We start from the raw sequence: 25,612 nt of genomic DNA on the forward strand, positions 1-25,612 counted from the left end.
GAGACGCGCTTGATCAGCTGAGGCTCACAGATCAGGCCTCTTAGTATGGAAGGATTGGCACTTTTGGTGTGTATGTGAACCATAGATGTAAAAATCGCTAAAATCGCGATTAATCCAGAGTATTTTGGCTCGCCGATTTAATCGGCTGGAAAATCGCGACCGATTTTTTTTTTTTTAAATCGCAGCTTTTGGAGGTAAAAAATCTCGATAAAATTGCAAATTAAACGGTAAAAATCGCGTTAAAAAAAAGCTACATGCCATTTTCCGATGCAACCCTAAAAAATGCACAAGAAATATAAACGCGCGACGGGAAAAACCCTAAAAAATGCACAGGATATATAAACCCGCGACGGGAAATATAAACGACGCAACCCTTTTGTTTTTCTAAACTCCCTCTGAAAATCAGATCAAGATCTATTTCATCACAAGATGACGTGTAGTAAAAATATAAATGGTGTTGGCATTGAAATATATTCATTACTCTTTTTTTGGCATAGAACAATTTCATTGCTTTATTCGTATACAAGGAAAAACATTTAAAAACAAGTTTAAAAAGGAAAAATACCCTAAAACCAAGAAAAAAATCATCATACATTACATGTCAAATGTTAGAAAATGTTTCCTTCACAGTGTTGACTTTTTCCAGTGACATTGTATAGATGCTCTCTTGCTGTTTGTACAGTAAGTACTGTTCACCTGTCGAGAAAGGATTAAAAATAGGGTAGAGTATATCGAAACATGGATGGATATAGAAGATTCACGTAGCGATATCATCCATTTCTGATATAAATTTAGTGTATTTGTGTGTTTTTTAGAATATTTTAAGAAATTATATATTTTCAAATATTCGATAATTTTGCCGATTCATTGCTGATTTTTTCTTTATTTTGTTTTTAATTTTCAGCCAAAAGTTTTATTGCCAATTAAGAATTTTTCATCTTTGATGTGAACAATATTGATATGTGAATTTTTAGCCAGATGCAATCACACTACATTTGATATGATACTTCCAGAATTACTGTTACTGTACCTAGATATGAAGTACCGGATTTCTGAGTGTAAGCTGACTTCTGATCTGTAGTTTCAAAAGTGTATCAAATTGGTGAAGAAGCTATATATATTGTTTTGCTATCAAGACTGGAACTGAAATCAATCTGAGTTTTAATATTGTTTTGTTATCATTGGAATCTGGGAATCAGTTTTAATTTGCAAGTATTACATTCTACTGCTTTGAAAATATATATCTGCAAACAGTCTGTTTTTGTCTCATTACGGTGTTAGAATCCTAGAAGAATCAATTAGATCTTCGATCGTTACAGTTGAAACAAAAATATATTGTCAAATGTATCCTCACAATGGGGTGTTCAGCTAGGGTTGATTGAAATGTCATAAACAATTCAGATCCAAGACTTTTTGATGTACAAGAACCTTCCAAAGTCCTGGAAACCAACATAGGAACCTTCAAATATGATGGGCAGTATTGTAGCAACAACATAATCCTCCAAATGATGATATCTTCAATAAATCACTGTAGCGATACTGTAGCAGAAAAATATAACCCTCCAAATGATGAAATTTTCAACAAATCACTGTAGTGACACTATGGCAACAACATATAACCCTCCAAATGATGAAATATTTAACAATTTATTGTAGCATAACTAAAGTAGTAACATGCAAACTTGAAAAATGTTTTCAAATCCTCAATGAGTTAACATATTTGTGATCCTTGGATGGAATCACCCAAAGTAGGAAACAAGAGTTTTCATCCTTGGATGCCCTAGATTGAACAATTTCTCATATCTGAAAGTAGTATGCAAATGGTGGTTTCAGCGATCTCTAAATGAAGATATGCACCTCCTTGATATACCTTTTCAAATTGGGTTCTTGGGTCCTAAATTTGCCTTTCAAGTATTTAAAAGTACTTTTTTTTTGAAGTATTTAAAATTACTTCTATTTTACTACTAGTGTTTAAAAACACCTTTTGTTTCAATTATAATAATATTATTAAGTTGTCCATAAAATTAGAGTTTATTGGGCCCAACTTTAATAGTGTTATTAATTTAATATAACCCCAAAAAAGGACGACAGTCCATCCTTCCCAGAATTCCTTGCCCACAAAAAATTTGCAAACCTAGATGATGTATCATGTTGTAATGCCTATAGAGTCTAGCTTTTGTACCTCTCAAATGCAACATGTTTTGCCAAAAAACACCAAGCATACTTGGATACTCAAATACTGTTGTGCCAACACTATGAATCATGTTATATCATTTGGATTTTGTTACTGCCATGTGGAACAACTCCTTTGAGAGACTTATGATGAGATGCACCATTATGATTTTCCATATTTGACTTGGATCAAGCAATGAGGGCTTCCAACTCTCCATACACTCCTCTTTGATGTGAAGAGGAATGAAAATATCCACAAATTCCCTAAAGACCAAAGGGCAACCTTTGAATTTGCCACCATGTTTTTTGTGCGTCACTCTAATCTCATGGTGATGATAACTCGCTTGAGTTATAGTGGGCCTTATCACTGTCCTGTAGGTTGTAATTCTCATGAGTTTGGACCAATTAGCTTGCATACAAGCTGGAATCTAGTTGCAACAGCGAATATTTATTCCAGATCTCATCTATAATAGCAATTCAGTAACTGGGTAAATTGTCTTTTGCAGTTCTAGTGGCTGAAATCCTTCACAAACAGCATGATGCATGAAAAATTTCCACAATACTGCAAACTGGTAGATGAATATGATTGATAACAGCAGTCCAAAATCAGAACCCCTGAAAATCAACAATATTAAAATTGTACAACAGCTGCAATACTGGAATTCTCTTGAAAAAATCAGCAACATAGAGGTAGGAAACACCCATGTAATGACTGGAAATATACGAACATGAGCAACATATTGAAAATCACTCAATTTCACAACTGAATACATTTGTATGGCTGCAAGTGGTGGAGTATAGTGGCTGGCAATGGTGATGTTAGCAAATTCAATGTTGGACATTATATGGACAGCTGTCTCTATCATGTTCTTAGTGCAACATAGTTGCAGATTATGAACTTAAATTCTTCCTCTTATTCCTGGTTTGTATACTTGTGAAAACAATTCTAAATTTGAACTTATTCCATCATACTACTTGACATCTTTTAAGTACCTTTGTACTATGTCAACAACTTCCTTTGTATGAAAGATGCCTTGAAACCATAGTTGGACTACTTGCGACTCGGGTTGACTCGCCAAGCCCCTGGGAAAAAAACTTAGGAAAAACTCGGCGAAAAACTCATCAACTTAAAAACATGCTTAAATTTAATAAAAAATGCATTTTTTTTGCAAAATTTAATGAGAAGATGCATCCAATGAGTCAATAAATGATAAACACAAAAGAAACAAGCTGATTCTAGATATATTTAAATGCAAAGTGTCTACAAAATTGCATCCTCATGAGGAATGCTAATGGTTGGAAGCCTGAAAGCAATATAGTAAATAGTTTTTGTAAAACCCAAAGTAAATACATCATTACAAATTACAATTACAACTTCCTCTTCCCAGGTCTAGCAAAAACTCGGGGAGAGGTAAAACTAGAGGTTCTAGTCCTAGAAGTCTGTAGTGGGCATGACTGTGCCTCCTCGCTCGGTATGGCTGACTCATCTTCCATCCTGGATGAAGCTATGTCTCCACCTGCTTCTGACACTGGCAATGAATCCTCATCCTCTTACACTTCCCTCATCAATGTCATCCAGCCCAAATCCACCCTCCTCCTCCTCCATAGCCTGCCTCTCCAAATCAGTGATGTTGGTGTCGAAAAACAATGGAGGCTGCTCCTATGATGTCCAATCATTGTAAGGATCTATATCATCCAAGTCAATTGAACCACCTTCTACTTCCTCTACCTTCCTTATGTGCAATCGAAGATTGTATTGCACGAAGACAAGGTCATTGAGGCGTTTCTGCGCTAACTTGCTCCTCTTCTTCGTGTGGATTGCTTCAAACAAGCTCCAATTGCGCTCACAATTGGATGAATTGCAAGGCTGACATAAGACTTTGAGGGCAAATTTTTTGAGATGGGTGTTTCCACCTCGGGTGTTTCCACCCCAATTTTGCCACCAAGAAGCATCTGCAAAATAAATAAAATGGAAAAGTTAGAAAGCAAAGATAAAAGAGAAAACACAATTTATCAATCATTTTAGATCCCAAAATCCAAATGGCAAATGTTATACCTGGGGTTAGAGTGGTTCTTCCTCTCCTAGCCAGCTCTGAAGAGAATAGCTTACCCCTTACTCCCTCATAATTTTGGAGCTCACTCACAATGAGGTCTCTCTCCTCAACATCGGGTACCAACCTCTCAATTCATGTATCGAGGCCCTCCATGCCCTCTCCATTCGGATTTGAGTAAGAACCCCCTAACCTAAAACGAGGGTTGAGGAAGTACCCTGCTACATGAATGGGTTGGTGGAGCTGATTGTTCCACCTCCTATCAACAATTTCCCAAATGGGATCAAATTTGAGTCTATCCCCCTTGTAATTTTTGATAGACTCCTTGGCCCTATCCATGGCCTCATAAAGATATCCCATTGTGGTTTTATCCCCATCCACCAAGCGGAGAACTTGAACCAAGGGCTCTGACACTTACAATTGAAAAATACAAATTACAAAAAGATTAATTAATGAAGTTACAAATTAGTAATGAGAGACTTGAATCAAGAATAATTAAAAATTAAAGTTTTGAAGTTACCTTCACAATCTCTGCAGCCCTTTGTGCGAATTGGCTGTCGAAGACTATGCATGTGACGACCTCTCCTTCAGGCTTCTTTGAAGAAGGTGAGTTAAGCCATTCTCCACTCACAAACATTTTATTCAAAGAAGTCAATGCAGTAAGAAGACTTTGCAACGTCAAGAAAATCGTTGCAAACCTTGTGACATCAGCTCTCACCAAATCTTTCCCTTGGGTGTGTTGTCTCATCAAATTTAGGACCCAAGGGTGGTTGTAAATATGTTTGGTGATCCTCGCATCTTCCACAATTGGAGTCACCCACTCAAGTTTTCCTATGTCCTCCAAAAGAAGGTCAAGGACATGTATTGCACAAGGTGTCCAAAAAAGAGTGGGGTGCCTCTCTTGGAGGATTCTTCTCGCAAAAGAAGTTATTCTTAAGAAAGATGCAACCAAGTAAAACAAAGCCACAACAAATGAAAATATTGCTAATGCTTAAAGGTGATAATTCAAAAGGATTCCACCTGTTGACACATATGCTGCGTTGACACATATGCTGCTGCATTATCTGTGATGATTTGCACCACATTCTCTACCCCCACCTCCATGACAACATGCCCCAACATTCCAGCCAACGTTTATACATTTTCATCTTGCTGGAGGCATCAACAGATTTCAAGAACACTACATTGTCCTTGCAAGCAACCAAAAAATTGATGACGGTGCGGTTCTTGCCATCTATCCACCTATCAGAAAGAATGGCGCAACCATAATTTGCCCATTCAATTTTTTGTTCCTCCATCACTTCTTTTGCCCTAGCAACTGCATTTGTGAGCAACCTGGAAGAGCAAAGTGAAATTAAGTCTTAGTACACAATTTTGATTTAATAAACAAAAAATCTAAAAAATAATTAAAAATGAAATCAAGTGGACTATTTAGTAATTTACTAACCTCCCACTCAAATCCTTGCGAGAAGGGGCCTTGTACCCCTTTCCTGCAACTGTCATAGTGGTTACCAAATTCAGCCAACAAGGATCGTCCGCCACATTGAATGGAATGTTGTTGAAGTACCAAAAATACGCTGCTTCAATGTCGATTTGTCTCATGTGCCTTCCTATTCCATCCGGTGGCCTCTAATGATGGTTGTGCTCCAGGTGTGTTCTTGGGCACAAAATAATCACCTATGGACCCTGATCATGATGATGTAACAACGCCAGGTACTCTACTAGAGGAAGCAGAAGTGATGGGCGAGGTGGTGGTGGGTTTGCGGATATGTGGGCCACGCCGATAGCCCACTATGCCCTCAAGTGCTTCTCGTTCCTCTTCAATGTCAATAGAAACACCTTGATATTCAGCTATGGCTAATCTCATGGCTAGCTTTGCCCTCTCCCTTTGCAATTTCTTTTCTTCCCCAGTTGCAAGTAGGGTATTCGTTTATCCTTTTATTTGTTCATTGGTCCTAGGGCATGCTCTAGCATCATGCTTGTCTATTCTTGCACGGTGGTATTTGAGGCAATTGATGCCTCCATGAAGTATTTTCTCACATTTTATGCATATAACTGACCTAGGATCGGGTCCCTCATAGGCATACCTCCATGCCCCATCTCTAGCACCTTTAGGACGGGTGCCTATATATCCAGATGGGCATGGATCTAGTGGCCATTCCTCCCTTGCCATGACTAATGCTTACTTACGTACAAAGTGAAAAAAAAAGTTAACATTTTAGTTAAACAATGTAGCAAACTATCTACATTAGTTTAAATAAATTTAGACATCATTCAAAGTTTTAAAAAAAAAAAATTAGGGTTTGATTTTTTTTTTTGAGAACTAGAGATTCTTCAAAAAAAATTGTGAAAATCTCAACAAAACTTGTCAAATCTAGTGTTAAATCTTGTGCAAATAACTTAGAAAGATTTAGACTACTTAGGAATGATTTCTAATTCATCTAAATGCAACAAAAAATAAACAAATTGTTTTAAAAAAGCATAGAAAAAAAAAAAAAAAACTAACCTGGGAATCTGATTTTCCTTGAAAAATCACCTTAAATCCCCTTCAAATCCACTTGAAATGAACAAGAATATCTTGAAATCTCCTTGCTGGTCACTCTTCCCCCTCCTCACCAAAAAACCTAGCTCAAAAAATAAAATGGCATGAACTTTTGATGTTTTTTTTTCTTTGTGCTGGCGCGGCCGAGTTTTTGCCAAAAACTCGCCAAAAACTCGGCAGGCGAGTAGAATTACTAAATACTTGCTTGGCTCAAAAACCCGACGAGTTTTTACTACTCGCTGAGTTTTTGGCGAGTAGTCCATCTATGCTTGATACAATTTTTGGGATTCCATCCTTTCAAATGTGTTTTCTAACTTTTTACTATATTATGCAAGGATTAATTGAAGATTCTAAGAGTCAGATTGAGCTTTGTTCTTGAAATGTTCAGGAACATTTCCTCCGTGGAGTTGCCAGATGTTGTGACCTTTTCACACATCGCCTCATTGCAAACGGGGACCCCTCTTTTCTTGCTTTCTGTGTTGGTTAGTTTAAGGTTTTGGCAACATAATGGACAATTTTGATTTCTCGTTCCCGAGTCTCGGATTTTTGATCATGTCTATTTGTCATTTAGGGTTTTTTTGAAGTTATAGGATCAAGTGTGTAAAAGTTGAAGATTTTAAGTGATCCTAATTTTGTTTAAGTGTAAACCTTTTGAGCGTTAACGTGTTTTTTGAATGTCCTCGTCAGTGATTTTAAAGTGCTAAGGTGTTTTAGGACCTTTTGGAGTTGTTTTCTCGCTCCTAGGAAGTTATTCAAGTTGATTTTGCACTTTATCCTGATAGATTTCTTTGTGTTTTGCTCAAATTTTGGTGAATTCGCTCAAGTCCAGATGAGTCTTATTGAGTTTTGAAGTTTCCTAGTGGTTTTGAGTGCAAAAATCATCATATTCCGAATGAAAATCCATATTCTAAGGGTCAAAAGGTCAAAATTCCAAACTAGAGGTGCTTTTCCCCTCATGTTCCTGACTACCCATGATTTTCTCCACTCAAAATCCAGACTGGACATGGATTTCCCTTAGAATCTAGACATGCTTTTTTTTTCCCCATTCAAAATCCAGACTAGGGGCAATTTTCCACTAGGATGATTAAATTTAGTCCAAGTCTTGGGAATTTTCCTGACTACCTTCAAATTTCCCCTAGAGAGTGTGGATGAAGTTGCGGATGACTTAACTTAGGATTCCTGATGACGATTGATTTTCCACCAGAGCTTTTCATGAGGACTTTTTGTGGATTTTAGTGCGGATAGTGATTCCAGACCCTAGGCGAATTTCCACTAGGGATGAAATTGAAGATTTTTAAGTCCGGATTGCTATCCAGATTGGGGTCGATTTTCCCCCAAAGTGTTTTTTTGGCCAAAGTGATGATTTTAGTTGGAATTTTGACTCCCAACTTGGATCGATTTCCCCTTAAAGGCAATTTTGTGCAATTTATGATGAAATTTTGTTCGGATTTTTATCTAGACATGGGTCGAATTTCCCCAATTTTGAAAATTATTAATTATTATTTTTATTTGGTTTTTTAATCCAAATAGGGATCGATTTTCCCCATGTGTCCAATTTTGGATAAAATTTTAAAATCTTTTAATAATGTGACCCAAATTTAATTGTTTTTAATGACATTGATGATTATTTAAAAAATAAAAACAATTAATAAATGATTTGCAATGAGCATTTAATGAATTTCACCTTCTCGAAGCAAATCAATTTTCCCTAGGCAAGTATAAGTGCAAATGTTTTATCCCACATTACTTGTGTGGTGAAAATTCAAGGTGAAAGCAAGTTTAAAAGAGAGTGGCCAGCAATATAATATTATTATATTTGCCAAGTGTGGCTTAGGTGATTTTTTCCTCCAGCTGGCGAATTTTGGTGAAGTGTCAAGTTGACACATTGGGCTGAAGATTGTTTCCATTGATCTTTTTTTCTCATTTCCAGCCTAGGGCGATTTTGTTTGGCTGCCATTGGAGTGATCTACTTGCAGATTTTTTTCAGACTTGGCGATTTTCTAAGGGTGGCGTGTGGCAATTTTATTTTGGGGAGGTTCTACCTCCAATTTTTGATGATTACTCTCCTTGGGTCGTGACACCATTGCTGGGAGCTTGCTGGTTATCATTCTCAGACTTGATTTGCATCATTTTCAGACTTGTGTGACCTCCATTGCTGGCTAGAATTTCATTTTCAGAATTAATTTTTCGTTGCCCAGCCAATTTCAACCTAGGCGATTTGCATTTGGAGGAATTTTGCGGAGTTTTGCGTGCATTTTCAGGCCATTTACATGCTGTTGCAGGTCTGAAACTCCATTGATAGGGGGCTGTCTTCAGAAAAATACCATTTCCAGCCACTTGTCAACATAGGCGATTTTACTTTGGAAGCATTTTTGCTTCATTCCGGGGCCATTTTCTGAGTTTATCTTCATTCTTAAGGGTGTTGGTAAGTCTGAAAACTCCATTTTTAGACTTGTCTTCAAAGTTGACTTTCATTTCCAGCTCTACATACATACTTAGATTTACCCATGTTTGCCTTGGGAAATTTATTTTCATCACATATTTTGCATTTTGAGTGATCACAACATGATTTTAAGGACTAATTTACACGGTTGCAGGTTGTCTTCAGACTTTTGGCAGCCATTGTTAACTTCGAAAACTTGTCCTCAAACATTTTTCCATGTGAAAGTTATCCTTTTCACACCTTTCCGTAGTCATTTCTTGATCTGGTATACTCCTTTGCGCTCTATTTTGGGTAAATTTCCTAAGTGTAAGGAGGTGTCTTTAGACTTTCTTAAGTCTGAAAATGATTAATTTTATGAGCTTTCATTGAGGGTCTTGTACCCTAATTTTATGTATTTACGTTCTATTTTCATAATTCGTTTTAAATATGGACAAAATTCTTGATTTCTATTCCCAAATTTGTCTACATTTTAAGAAATCAGAACTTTCCTAATTCTGAAAATAGCTTATTAGGATTGATTTTCCGAAGTTCTAACTTCTAGCTTCGTATAGGTACGATGTCAAAGTCCAGAATCAAGGAAAGGAGGGAACAACAGAGGATAATTGAGACGAGATTCTATCTAGAATCCAAGATGTCATCCAGATGGAAGAAGATTACAGACATGAACTTGCATTTCCTGAACATGTGTCAGATGCGGCAGCGGATGTTCGGAATTGGAAGCTAGATTCCTTCTCCAGCTTATGTGAACATTATGAAGAGTGGTATTTATCAGGCCACTGGATTCCCGCAGTCCATACAGTGCAGTGAGCTAATTCTGGAGTGTGCACGATGTTATGATCCTCACTCCCGAATGATCAAGACTCCTAAGGGTGCCATCATTGTCTACCTTGCTGAGGTGTTTGGAATTCTACAAGGAGTAGACATGAAAGATGTAACCAAGGATGGATATGAAGACAAATATAAGAAGAAGATGGATGCGCGCAAGACTGTAGTGAACAAGGAGTGGATGATCGAGCCTAGGACTCATCATTCTAAGGCTCCCAAGACACTCATGTGCACAGATTTCAAAGATGAATATACTGATTTAGTATTCCTGCTTAACCGAGTGATGGGGATGCCGTAGGGTGCAATATATGATGGATGGATGTTCTATTTCATCCAGGATTGTCTGAAAGGAACACTGATTAATTGGTCGAAAATCATAAGTGACAATTTGGATTTTCAGTTGAGGAATGTGGAGAGGTTCAGGTCATTTGCCATGACTTCCTATTTGGTGTACCTACTTGGACTTTTTTTTACCTACAAGGGATTGATATGCAGAGGTGAAGTCGGGAATGGACAAGGACAATTCAGGAGTTATGAGTGCTATCCACAACTGAACATGTATCGAATTGAAGATTATAAGAGAGTGAATGATGCATTCACTATGTACATAACGCAAATGTTGCAAGGCGGGATCCACAGGAGGTTGTCCAAGGAGGCAACAAAGTTGATAGAGAAATATGGATCGTGGTACATATAGTTTCCCACTTTCACATACCTAAGGATTCATGGATTTCAATCTGAACCTTACAGGCTTCCTAGGTATCCTACAGATAGAATGATATTACTTGAGGTGGTGAGACAACTTCTGGAATATGATTCCATCTAGAAGGATAAACATAGAACGGGCAACAGTTGAGGAACTTGCATTCTATCGATTTGCAACATATAATAAAGGAGAAAGATTTGATCCGAATAAGAAAGTTGGAAGGATCAGGGGAGATAGGTTCATCCACAAGGTAGACATAGAAGATTATTGGGCCAACCTGATGGACGAGCAAGCAGTGAAAAGAAGAATGTGGTCTAGAATGTTAGTGGATTTCATGAGGAAGTGTGAACTTTCCTCATTCCTGATCAGGTATTAGATGACGAGGATCATACGCATCCACAATATGAGAAGGAAATGAAGAGGGCGATTCTATTGCCTAATTGGTCAGAACAAGAAGTGACAGATTTGAATGTATTGATGAGAGAGGTCTTGAATTTCTCCCGAGGATGGGTAGATGATCAGATGAATGGTTAGTTGATGTGGGTGTTACCTTCACTTATGAAAAGATGAAACTGGAGGAATCCTCTTTCGAAGATGATCAAAGAACTATCAGTGATATCAGGATTCATGCGGATGAGGAGAGTCAAGCTCCCAAGAGAAGGAAGAACACACTAGGAGAAGTCAAGGCTAGAGGGAAAAAGATTGAGGAGGTTAAGAAGAAAAAACAAAAGACTATCATTCCTTCACCACCCCTCAGTGTCTCATCAATCAAGGAAGTTGAAGTGCCAGAACAGAATTAGAGGCTGAGCAATGTTCCAACACAGTGATATTACTAGAGAATGTTCAGGATTTACATGCCACAACTACATCTGCTCCACCTAATGAGGATGATTATTAGCCGGGATCCCCTACTGTCCTTTTGGAGGTTAGTTTGGGAAACAATGTATATGATTTGACCAGGGATAATCCTGATGATGATGATGATGATGATGTTGTTGCTGGGAATAATCATTATGTTATGTTGTCATATTATGTTTATGTTGTCGTCGGTAATAATGAGTTATGGCAGTCAGTTAGTTAGCCGACGGGTAGGTAGTTGGAGTCGCGACGGTTGTGTCGCACCCCTTCGGGTATTATATATTGTGTACCTTTTCTTCGAAGTATGATCATGTTGGTCGTGTCAGATGTAATGTTATAAGCACTTATTGTACATGGACTGTGGAATTAATACAGAGGCTGGTTATTTAATATATTTCCATTATGTTCTGTGCATTTACTTTCTGCATTTAATCGTCACCCGAGAGGGCAAACATTTGGCGCCGTTGCCTAGACGAACTCGGGAACGGAAGACACGGATGGCACACGGACACAACGGGCCTACCCGTCGGTGAGATTTACCCAGAGGCCGACGACGCGCAAAGGGAACAATCGTCGTGGGACGCAGAGCGTGATGGCAAGAGGCGAAGGGGAAATTGAACCTTGTAATAATCCCGACACATTGCTGATATAAATTGTGGCCGAAAGGCAAACTAAAAATAAAAATAATAAAAGTTTTTTTGTGTACATGGCGTGTGTTTGCTGTGTATGGAAGTGACTTATGCCCAATAGACTAAATAAGGACAAAAATAAAAAGATACAGAGTGACGAATGGGAAGTGGCACAAACCGCGTTGAATCTCAGATAGCAGATAGAACGAAGGCATAGGCTAAGGCAGCTTGCCGAGGGACGATCGGCCGAGGGGTTGCCCGAAGGGAACCCAGGAGGTGTCACGGAGGTTGCGGAGGCAGAGATAGACGGAGAGAATTACACTGTCGTAGGGTTGCCCGAAGGGAACGGAGAAGGAGTCACGGAGGGTGCCGAAGGAGAACTCTACAGTTCGCCAGAATACCACCGTAGGGTAAGAAGTTGGGAAGAGTTGGTGGAACAAACAAGGCGAAGTCTAAACTTGATCGACGCTACCAGAGACTTGCTAAAGAATTTGTCCATTTCGGAGGGAGACAGCGGAAGGTGACGGTACGACCGAAGGTGCCGAGGGAGCACAAGGGTATCGTACGAGAGGCAATTTGTTTGGTTCGGTGTCAGCAACTTTTTCCGGAGGACCCACGAGTGGAGGTTCAATTGCAGGAGGCGGAGGATCGCCAGGTACAAGCACACAAGGAATTAGAGGAGCGAGACCCAGCGGTGGGATGGCGAGTAAAAAAAAATTGCCAAAGTTCACAGGGGAGGGCAAGGAAGACCCCTTACGGAACTGCCGTACATGTGAAACCATTTGGTCCGCCAACGGAGTAACAAACCAGGATGACTGGGTACAGCAGTTCCCAGCCACGTTACGAGGAGTTGCCATAGTACTCTGATGTGGACAAGCAAAAAGTGGCCACGTGGGCCAATCTACAGAAGGAATTCACGGGGGAGTTTCGGTTGCTCCGTGATGACAATGAAATTGTAACGGAGATATACAGTACCAAACAAGTTACCAGGGAGACAGTACAGGCATACAGTCGGAGGTTGAAAGAACTCTTGGGTAAAATGGAAAGCCAACCCGCAGATGGATTGAAGAAACGATGGTTCGTTGAAGGGTTGAAATCCTCCCTACGAAGGAAGATGAAAATTGTACCTCCGACGTCATATGACGACGCTTATAATAGGGCGATGGACCTGGAGAGCGAACACAAAACATCAAAGAAGAAGAAAAGTAATAAATCCTCATTCGAGGACGATGACTCTTCACAGGAAAGCAGCAGCGACGACGAGGCTGGCAAACGGGTGCAAGCGCTCCAGAAAGACATGGAGCGAATGAGAAAGGAATTCAAAATAATGAGAAGCACTGGTCGGAGCGAAGGGGACATATGGTGCACTGAGTGCAAAGAGGAAGGGCACACAAAGGGTACTTGCCAAAAGAAGGCATTCTGCGAGATTTGCCAAGTGATGGGACACTCCACCAAGGAGTGCCCATACAACATGAAAACCCAAAGTACGCAAATGAACCAGGTACTGTTCACGGAGCAGGCCACAACATCCGCACCAGCGGGTACTGGCCAACATACTAACACAACGGCATCATCTGGAGGATACCGGGACAACAGACGCGGCGGCGGAAGGAATAGCAACAATAACAATAACGGAAGCCATATCCAATATGACGCCAAGGGCTGGCCAATTATCCAATGTAGGGCTTGTAATCAGTGGGGGCACTTCGCTCGTGATTGCATGAAGGAAGCCACCCCTCAGCACCTCTGCCGTTGGTGTGGGCCAGGCGACCATGAGGACGCAAATTGCCCACAGGCAGGGGTTAATCTCCTCAACATTGAGAAGGCTGAGAAGACTGGTGAGAAAGAAGTACTGGCGATCACTCGCGCCCAGACGAAAAAACCCACTTATCTCGACCCCCGTACGGAGAAGGAGAGATTACGGGAGGCAAAGGCCAATTGCAATGTTCCCAGTTGGGGATTGGATTATTTGGCGTTCAAGTCCTGCAAACAGACGTTAGTATACAAACAATATGAAAGATAATGAAACATATATATTTGTTTGGGCAATTATACAAGAAAGAATGCTATATGTTATTCTACATATTTAACAAATAATGTTAAGCTAATTTATTGTTATCTATAAAAAAGGATACAATACTCAGTTGGACCTTACCTGGATTGACCCAACCCTCTATTGAGAAATATTTCTTAGTTAGGAGCAACCCAGGATGTCGTCCTCCTAAGGTCTCTATTTGGGATCTCTATTAATGAGTGAAATCATTAATTTTCTCAAAGCTTGGCAGAGATCCCACCCCTGCTCAAGCTTCTCTATCTCTAACATATGCATATGGTTAACCTCTACAATATATATACATATATATATTGTCTCTAAGAGATTCCCTATGAATCTCTCTCTGGATTCCTCTTGGAATCTTGGCATTCAATTTTGCCCTCTGGTCTCTATGGCTCCTTTAAAGGGAGCAATCATCGTAGACATTATCAGGGACTTAAATATAATTCTGCTCTGAAATGCCTCAATGATCCCTAGCTCTGTAAATTGCCTCTGAAGCAGTCTTTATTTCCTCTATTTTAATTCTAAGTGTATCTCTACAATCTTATGGTAATTGTTATTTAACATCACTAATATATCACTATTATATTATAATCCTGAGTGTATCTCTGTCTCTAGAAGTGTCGTTACAATTCTAAGTGCATCTCTATTATGCTAATTCTGAATGTATCTCTGCAACATTGATTCTAAATGCATCTCTAATATATTAATTTAGAATGTATCTCTGTTATTTATCGGCTATTCTGCTTTTAATTTATCTTGCGGTATGATTCGAATTCCACGGCATTATTCATGAAGTATTTCCTACGGTTTAGGGCAAACCACTTACCATTCACTTGCCGGTGGTGTATCCTGGATATGCTAGGTACGCTCTATTCTTTCTACGGTTTTTGCTTCCAACGTGGCTATCACTGTTAGCACTATCCCCATGCATACCATCAATAACACAAATGTTACTGCCTGTAACTTGATAACAATTCTGATCTGATCTGATCAATGGTGATGTCACTAGATGTTTTTGATTCCTTCCCTTTATATCTCTCAATTTGAGGGAGAGGTCACACCTCTTCATCATGTATGCCCTTTGGCAAGAGACACACCCTTTCACCATTAGCACCCTTTGAAGGAGTGCAACTCTTCATTATTTCTACCCTTTGAAAGGGACACAACCTTCCATAATCAGATGTGCACTTATTTAAATCAGATCTGCACTTCTCATTTCCAAATTATCCCCCCTCTCAGATGAGGTTCTCTTCTCCCTTTTATATCTCATTGTTGAGGGAGTCGCTACTTTTTCTTTTATGTCTTTTGACTTTTCATATTAACTTTATTAATTTTTAATTAATCATATTCAATTATATTATTTTATATTTTAATTTAGTTTTTAATGTTTTAATTTTATTATTATCATTTATTATTAAATTCTATTTCAAAGTGGGGACATTACACCAATATTGAACGTGAGATGACGACCGAACGATGGGACAACGAGGTGGCGAGTACATCATCCCGTACGGAAGCGGAAAATGACATCATTGGGCAAATCTTGCAGATAGAGGTGCCGATAAAGGTAAAAGACCTTCTAGACTCTATGCCACAATTGAGGACTGCCATCCTCACCAATGTGCAAAGCACCGCATTGTCGAGTGCACCACAGGTAGGGGTTCCCGCCACCGTATTATCGAGTGCACCACAGGTAGGGGTTCTTGCCACCGCATCGTCGAGTGCACCACAGGTAGGGGTTCCCGCCATCGCATCGTCGAGTGCACCATAGGTAGGGGTTCCCGCCACCGCTTCGAAGAGTACACCACAGGTGGAGGTTTCCGTTAGCCCTTCGATTGACTCGATGTTACTAGCCTTGAGCAGTGGTAGACACTTAGCTGTGGTAGAAATGGGTATCCGTGGGACCATTCTGAAGGACACCATTGTGGACGGGGGATCTGGGGTTAATGTACTACCAAAAGAAACATGGAAGCGGCTGGGGAAGCCCACCCTGTGGCCACCCACATTCAACCTGGTGGGAGCGGACCAACACGGCATTAAGCCACTCGGTCTGTTGATGGCCCAGCAAGTGACAATTGGTACGCAACCATTCTTGTTAGATTTCGTGGTTATTCCCTCGAAGAAGAAAGGCTATGATGCCATCCTGGGGAGAGCGTGGTTGATCAACGCGAGGGTAAACCACAACTGGAAGAAAAATACACTTTCCATGGAGAAGGGAGGGCGGAAATATACCATTGACCTACACACCCAAGATGTCGGCGAAGAGCTCGCCTCTTCCGACTCAGACCCAGAGGACTCTAATAAAGGGGAAGGGGGTCCCAATGAAAGCAAGGGCAAGAACGCGATGGAGCCGAACAGTGAAGGGGTGCTCGAATTGGAGGGATGTTCTGAGGATGAGGTATGCTCACTTAATGGGCTCTTCCACTGGCAAATGGAGGATTACGAAATGTTCCAAAGCTACAGGCTCGAAGTAGAGGAACCAGAGCAACCAACAGAGGTGTACCTGCCGGAATACAAAGAATATTGGAAGGGAGACGCCCCAAACCCTGGCGATGTAGATAATCTGAAGAGTGTTGGCAACGATTGGAACCCTGTGTGGAAGACCGCAGTCTTCAAAATCTTTATTATTCTTCTTCTTATGTACGGGAAGGAGACCGTGGTCCCTATAGAATTTGTGGTTCCAGGTCTTCGGATGGACATTGAAAATAGATTGGCCACCAACGGGTACAAATTGAAACCCTACTAGGTGAAGCGCGTAGGGGACCCGAGAGGCCGGACGGACACCCGAGAGTCTGAAGGGGGACCCGAGAGGATGGAAGGGGACCTGAGAGGCCGGGTAGGTGACTCGAGAGGCATGGGACAAAAGCAGGAGACTTTTGGGCGAGGAAAACCGAGAAGGATGAAGGGCGATCCCAGAGACAAGGGACCCAAGCCGAAGACTCTCTAGACAACTTAAAAAAAAAAAACAAAAAAAAACCGTACGGTCATACGAGACAGTTAACTATACGGCAGGAAAAAATTGTGAAAAAAACACCACCGCACGGGGCCGTACGACAGATGACCGTACGACTGGAAGAAGAAACAAAAATTAAAAAAAAAATAAAAATGGAAGAAGAAGAAGGACGTGAGGCCACCTGCTCCACCGAAGGTGGGACCACTGTGCGGTGGAACCACCGAAGGTGGATGCCATCGTGCGGTGGTCAACCGCACACCCAGCATAAACCCCCGCTCAGCTGCACACGTCGCACACAAAGCCGCACAGCCGCTCCGTCGTCATGGTCCGTCGTACGGTGAAGGGGTGTAGGCAGCACGGGAAGGTGGCCGCATGATCGGAGGTGCCAGTGCTGTTGTTGACCGTACAGGGAGGTTGTATGGCCGGGGTGCCATCGGGGACATTATAGTGCCAAAAAAAAACAAAAAACAAAAAAAACGATGACGACCAGATTTAAAATAATTCGCTGGAGTTTGAAGCCTGGACACTGAAAATATTGGAGTGTAGAAGAAGGGTTTTGACATCATTTTGACATCATAAAATATCATAGAAATGATGCCCGCCATGGACTTTTGTGGGGTTCTGAAGGTTGTAAATTGGTGTTGGTGGCGGGGGTGCTGCCCCTCGACCCCGCCTTGTACTGCGACAAGGAGCGCACCTGGGGTGCTGCCCCCGGACCTCGCGAGGGGCAGCGCCCCAAACCCCGCGAGGGGCGTTGCTCCTTGACCCCGTTGGGGCGCTGCCCCAGACCCCGCGGGGGCGCTGCCCCTCGACCCCGCTGGGGGCATTGCCCCCAGACCCCCAGTTTATTTTTGAGCTACAGAATACCACGGGAAGTGTTGTGGTTGTCCGTACTGTGAGAAAGAAGCCTGCAGCTAAGCATTGGCGGGGAAGCCATAAGCCGTAGAGGGAGACAGATTTGGAGGTTGGGAACAAACAAAGTTTGAGGGAAGGCATTGCAGGTCCGCGTAGTTGTATGACACCAGGGAGTTATTCAATTCAGTTATTAGCCTTTGGGGAGTGTGATGGAGGATTTGAGGTGTCTCCTAGCATTTGTGCCAGAGAATTGTGGCCACCTCCAGGCATGACTGGTACACTTTGAGGAACTCGGAGTATGTCTCGGTTGGACGTGAGGTTGCCTTGGTGGATGCACAGAGGGCTCGGGAGGAGCTGACCACCAGGTTGGAGGCAATAGTTGCGTGAGACTTAGTTCAGCGCACCCAGGAGTTGGATGCTGGGAGAGCAGCACGGGTGGCTATCGAGGACAAATTGGCTAGGGAGACAGTATCATTTGAGTAGCAGTTGGTGGAAGCTGAGACTGAAAAACGTGTTTTGCAGACAAGTTTGGGTTAGGCACAGGAGGACTGTGACGGCAAAGGAAGCAATAATGGTGAAATCCGCACTTGAGCATCAGATGGTAGCAGAAAAGGGTTTTCAGGCGAGGACGCAACAAGTGTATAAGATCCGGGTCCGACTGGCGTTAGTAGTTCCTGCCGTTCATCTCTATTTTGTATTAAGTCGTCGGAGTCGACTTCTTTTCTTGGGGGGGATGATGTTACCGGGAATAATCATTATGTTATGTTGTCATATTATGTTTATGTTGTCGTCGGTAATAATGAGTTACGGCGGTCAGTTAGTTAGCCGACGGTTAGGTAGTTGGAGTTGCGACGGTTGTGTCGCACCCCTTCGGGTATTATATATTGTGTACCTTTTCTTCGAAGTATGATCATGTTGGTCGTGTCAGATGTAATGTTATAAGCACTTATTGTACATGGACTGTGGAATTAATACAGAGGCTGGTTATTTAATATATTTCCATTATGTTCTGTGCATTTACTTTCTGCATTTAATCGTCACCCGAGAGGGCAAACAAATGTTATCTCGGCATTGAGAGAGCTTGATTGAGAAATATGTCTCGATGATGGTATAGAGATGACTGCTATTCCTGATTGGTTGATGAGGAGTATGGAGAAAAGTAAGATGATGATAGAGGCACAACCGATTGATGACATTGATGACTACTTAGCTAGAAGCAATAAGGAGAAAGAACCAAAGAAAGCTGAGACTTTGTCACACATAGCTAGAGATGAAACAGGAATGTTGATTGTGCAGGTGGCTGTTTCTATTGGAGGTGTGACAACGGACATTGCTACTCCCATGGATTTCCAGATTATTTCAGTTGCCCTTGGCTGTACTACAAAAGAGCTGGAATTTCAGGAGGTTGGTGATACTCTTAAGGCAATCAGTGCGAGATTGGATAGAGAGAGAGAAAAGAGATAAGTATGAAGAAGAGAATATCAGACTTAGAGAGTATATTGCAGGGATAAGGCGTGAGAATCCCACCCTTATTTCCCCTATTGCAATTGATCGTGGACTACATTCACATTATGAGGCAGCGAGAGATACACTCTCGAAGATGGAGAAATGGATTGAAAGTACAAAGAGACAGGCAGATGATTTCCCTACTTAGTTTGGGAGGAATTCCAACCTATTCAAGAGAAGACTATTCCACGCCTCAGAGCTTTGAAGAAGATTCCTATGTCCACATTGATCAGAGATAATATTGTGCATAATGGTGATATGTACGATTTCCGTGGCTAGTATTTTTCATTAGCCATGAAGAAATCAACTTATGATAGCGCACAAAAGAATACTGCAGAGATGGAAGGATCAATTCATGATATTCAGTCGAAGATCCTTGCCTCAATTGAGGAATTATTGGGAGTTGATGTTAGTGAAGCCAATGGGTTACACTTAGCAGATTTAAGAGACAAAATGAAATTCATTTATTTCAATCAGTTGGACTCTTTGAAGAAGAGTCAGATAGATGACTTGGTCTCTTTGTTGATTCATGTTCACAATTCACAGAAGCTCATGCCAGATTGGGAGAACGCTTTGGACACTTGCTCGGATGCATTGGATGTGATTGATTTACAACAGAATACCTTACCCAGCATTTCCATGGAGGAGTTAGATTCTGTATTAGCTAGATTCTTGGATTATGCTGTGTGAGAGAGAGAGAGATGCAGGGCAAAATCTTCTAGAAGATTCCCTATTTGATGACTCGGTATCTTTCTATTGGGCCATATGTTGGTGGTTCCATTTTTGATGTAAACCCTAATTAGGGCAACTCTAGGGTTTTGTTGGCATGATCTTGACCCTTGATTTTGATTGAATCTTGGCCATCCATTTTGTATGAGACTCTATATATACTTCATTGCCTCTCATTTGTAAGAGAGATTTTTGTAGAATTGTTGGTATATGTTGCAGTTTTTGAATATAAATCATTGTTCGACTTGATGGTGATTTTGTTTAAATGTTGTTTTGCATTCAAGGTTCTCAATTTCTCCAAGTTAGATTAGAATTTGCTTTCATGTTTGTTAGATTGAATGAAATAATTTTTGAATGTATTTGTGTGGAATCCATTAATCCATACCACTAGCCTCTTGCTGATTGTAAGTGCGCCTTGCGTGGTCAACTGGAAATTTATGCAAACATAACTTCGATTATTATACATCCATTGTTATGCATCAACTTGGATGGTTTCATTGTTAGATGGTAGTAATTTGAATATCTATGAGATACCCCTTAGATGATTGCACTAAGCTTGTGTCAAAATCTATTCGATTTGATAGTGAGACCTTGCCTAGTTTGATTCCACTAAATTTGTTCATCATTTCCTATATTCTTAGGCTTAGAATAGATTTCTTGAACCCTATTCCCTTTTGTCCTCTTTTAGAAAGTCTTGTCAGAATTATGTCCATAACTACATTGTCAAATCCAAAGTTATCAACACACCCATTCCACATTCATTATAAACAAAGTTGATTCGAACAATTGTGTAAGTCCCCAAGTGAAAACAACAATTCACATTGACCATTGAAGTTACCCACTCGTCAAGACCTGATTGTAGAAACCTTGGAATCATTTTAGTTGATCTTATCCTTAACATTTGAAGTGATTTTGTTCAAGAGAGGGTAAAGTACTTAAGTATTTTATTCTGATGTTTGCATGTGCATAAAACACACATCAACACTTTGCCAATCACTTTCTCCTCCAATCGTGAATTATGTGAACCCCCAAACATGAGCTTTGTGCCAATCAAATTATATTTTGCCATATAGAGCTGCGAAACTTAGGAAGCCTGATAATAAATACAGAGCATTAACAAATATGTGTCGTTCCAAGCTCGCACCCAAGTACCTCCCGCACATGCACAATTTTAATCTTTTAATATAGCCTCCGCTTCCCAAATACTTTCAAAATCACTGGCTAATAGTATCGCCAAACTCCTTATTTGTATCGGACATTTATGATTGTCACAATATTAACTAAGCCACGATATTGCCGTTACAACATATACAAATAACTCTGAATAAAATATTCCTATTATCCCAAACTCAATCTGATGAAAGGACTTATCTGCAAATTTGTCTCCAAAGGAGACTCACAAATTTGGCTCAGCTGTGGACTCCATCATGAATCCACTCCCAAGAAGAGTTAGGTTTTCGTCCAACCCTTCTGCCAACTCTTGAAGATTTTTGTCTCCAGAAATCATAAATTGTTTATCAAATCGAAAGCATGCCAATACATCATCAAGAACCCCCTTATAAAGATCTCCAGGAAGAATCTAGAAGATAGGTTGACTTGCTGGAGAAATATTATAATAATATTTTATTATTTAATTAAATTAATTAATATTAAGTCATTATTTAAATATATATATATATATATATATATATATATATATTTTTTTTTTTTGACAACTTAATAAAAGTCAATTTATTTATCACTTAAAAATTGGGGACATTACAATAGTCATCACAGCTATGTCAAATTCATGTTCCTCAACAAAAAAGTTCCATTTAACACTTATTCCCTTTGGTGGTCACCTTTGAAATGGAACGTTGAGCATAACTAAAATAGACCAAATACCATTATATTTAAGCACCTCACTCTTGATAAAATTGTGATTGTCATCAATTGGTCTTTCATCCATAGAGCTATGGCAACTCTAGGATCTCCTCCTTCAATTCCTTGAAGTTCTATCTCTTTTATTGGATTCCAAGCTCCATGTATTTCTGATCCCTCCAAGACCCTTGATATAAAAGTCTTTGCATGTCTCTTTTTCACACGAAATGATGACCAATTGCCTTACCTTAATGATGTTAGGAATTTGTAGCATCTCATTCTTCTTGAACTCCCAATAAACTGTCACCAGCTCTTTAAATATCTGCAAGTGAAAGGATGTATTCAATCAAAGAACCTGCTATAGCAGATTGGTTTCATCAAACAGGACGCTTGGCTATCAACAACTCAAATCTCTTCCAATTTACTCCAGCAATCTCCAAACCTATTTGCAGCTATTCTAGACGCCTTCTAAAAACGCTATAGACAAAATATACCATCATACGTTAGCTTATATCTCTCCCACAAAACCCATGAGTCAAAACCAAGCGCTACCTGCAAGGGGTGATTTGTTTCTGTAAAAAATATTAAGACAAGATTGATTTCCTTTTAATGCTCAGAACTGGTCACTTAGTAAAAAAACCATATGAATCAACACCCAGAAGCAAGTCCTCAAGAGCCTGCCCTAATCAACCCAAAATGGGTTCAAACACCTTAACAAAGCTATATGGCCTGGTGGAGGAAAGCCAGCAACTCCAAAACTGTATACTCAATCAATCTCTACAAACATTACAAAAGAAACTCATTTCTACCTACAAAAAATAAGGAGACTCTCATTTCTCTGATAAACGGGAACCCAAAAGTTCAATAAAATCAACACAGTTAAGTCAATAAAACTCATTGCTACCACCAAAAGCTCATTTCTCTGATAAACTGGAACCCAAAAGCTCAATATAACAAATTGCTTTTCCTATTATCTTTTAACAGCTATTACCCCTTAAACACCTTCAATCCTTAATGCTAATAAAATGCACAACTTTTTGATGGTTTACTAAAATGTTAAAATCTTATAGAGAGCTCATTAAAAAAGTGTCAATGAAATAGAAAGTCTTACGAGGACTTAGTTAATGGCTGATTGGTTCAAATGAACATTTACAATGAACAGACATAGCTATGCCTTTGACAGGTTCAAATGAACATTTAAAACAAAGGATAAAATGTCCATTTCTCATTGGTATTGTTCACATATACCTTAGTATTGGAGTTATTAGCTTCTTAGTACTTGCTAGTTCTTGTATGGAGAGGATATTATGGTTAGGTCAGTCCCATTTGATCCAAGTTAGGGAAGAATCAGAAAATAGGGAAGAGAATGATTTTAAACAAGTTGGTTAATGTTGTGATTAATTTATAAAAAATTAGCTATGCATATAATAAATTAAGGGGCCAAGGAAAAGAAAGTTGAACATAGACACTTCTTAGATAATAGTTTCTATTCATGAATGATCTCTCTGTCCAAATTGATCTTGCTAGATGTTTGCTACTTGATATCAATAAAATTTGTTCTCTTTAATGCTTATTGAGTAGAAAAAGAGAGATAAAGCTGCCAGTAATTCTTTAAAATAAAATATGGTTGCATTTGGAAACTTTATGGCAATATGTGAAAAATTGAATCTTTCCTTTTCCTTTTGCAGGTTGGCATGATTTTGCTGTTGTCCCTGACAGGTTTAGGGGCATTTATGCTAATCTTTTTGGCAGCTACAACCAATACAATTATAGTTGGTTTATTGATGTCTTTAGCAGCAGTGGGTGGTTTCATGGTTCTTTTCTTCACCTGTCTTACAGCAATTTATGTGGGAGCTTTGTCTATTGCTGCGTTTGTTATTTCTGTGACAACTTTGATTACCATAACAGCCGTTGCTGTTGTTGCAGGTACATCCCATGGCCTTGACTCTTATGTAAACATTGAAATAAGTTTGGTATAAAAAATATCCATTGCTTATATCAGCACATAAATTTTGACAATATTTACTTGTATAAGATTGAATATTAAGTCTCTGTGCTTTTCTGCAGTGATATTAGAGTATAGAAGAGCTAGCAATTGACTTATTCATTTGCATGTTATAAATTTCTTGAAGTCATACTTATTTTATTCTATACAGCTTTTAAAATAGTGTTAGCTTACTTATAACGTGGAGTAGTTATCATCTTAGTTGTTGACATGCTAGCTTTTAAGTTTTTTATATCCAAGTTTGTCCATTTTTTGATTATGCCTTCACCCAATTTTTTATGTTTGTCACCAAGTTCCTGGTGTATTTTTGCTGCAGGTAGTTGTTGTCTTCCACCAGAAAATTAGAAGCATTTTATAATTTTGAACAGTGTTTTGCATTTAAGAAGAAAAATGCCAATGCCTTCATAGTTTCAATAATTTTCCTTTCTCAGGTTTATAACTATTACAGTACAGTTAACTTGTACTCAAATTCTCTTCTGATGAAATTTTAAGTTGACCTACCTCTCTCTATGATTGCAGGATGGATAGGATTTTTCTGGCTTGTATTTGAAGCAATTAGGAAAGGCTTGGGCTTCACTAGAAGTTCATTTATGATGACTACCTCTGCTATTGTTGCAATGACTGCAAATCGACCTGGTCAGAATACTAATTTTAAGCAGCATTACTAGAATATGGAGAGTTGGAAAAGCATTGCTGTTGTGATTGTACATAGCAAGTAATATCATGAGGTTTTCTATGTATTGAATAGGGCATAACCATCAGAAGATAATTGTTCCATTGATGCCTAAACATAAATATCATCTATGCAGTAAGCGATGCGTACTAGAGTGAATTAGCATCAGCTACTTCTTTGAAGACTTTGTTGTGCTTTTAAATAAGTGGGCTTAGGGTTTTATTTCTCTGGGAGGCTGCTTTTATCAGTCTACATATTTATTCTAGTTCATATCATTTATAATTCTCTAATAGTGACATTTTTTATTGATGTGCATATTAAGTTTCCTTAGAAGCTTTAGCCATGGTATTCTTTAATTGGGCTTGCACGGAAGCAACTTTTAGTAGACTTGAACATGACTAGTTTATCATTTTGATGAATGAGATTGTGATGTATTGCATCATGCTCCCTCAGATAATTGTGTAATGATTTCTGCTTACTTATGATACATGTTTTTGATATTGATAAGCAGCAAAACTAGGGTGCTGACCCTGTAGATGAACAGCCCATAGGCAGCTTCTTCAAGCCATTAACAGCACATTAACAGCATACTAGTAGTAGTTTACTCTAAAATATCAAAAGCAGTCGAGTGATAAAAGTAGCAGTATAAAAGTTGTGGTAAATTATTTTGGATATATGCTGCTTAAATATCTTCCATACAGCTCAGATTTGCTACAAGAGTTGATGGACAAATACACACACTTGTTGGA

The 25,612-nt window shown here is 39.6% G+C and overlaps 1 protein-coding gene across 1 annotated transcript in view; it reads left to right on the forward strand.

Annotated features, from left to right (window-relative positions):
• LOC131069787 (uncharacterized) overlaps positions 1-25,178 on the forward strand; it is an 86,671-nt gene extending 61,493 nt beyond the window's left edge. The window contains exons 2-3 of the mRNA XM_058005345.2: positions 23,874-24,111; positions 24,710-25,178. Coding sequence (XP_057861328.2) covers positions 23,874-24,111; positions 24,710-24,858 — 387 coding nt within the window. The 3' untranslated portion in view covers positions 24,859-25,178. The remainder of the gene's footprint in view (positions 1-23,873; positions 24,112-24,709) is intronic.
• The last annotated feature ends 434 nt before the right edge of the window (positions 25,179-25,612 follow it).

The sequence above is a fragment of the Cryptomeria japonica genome, chromosome 5, assembly GCF_030272615.1.
Source record: "Cryptomeria japonica chromosome 5, Sugi_1.0, whole genome shotgun sequence".
NCBI classification, from domain to species: domain Eukaryota; kingdom Viridiplantae; phylum Streptophyta; class Pinopsida; order Cupressales; family Cupressaceae; genus Cryptomeria; species Cryptomeria japonica.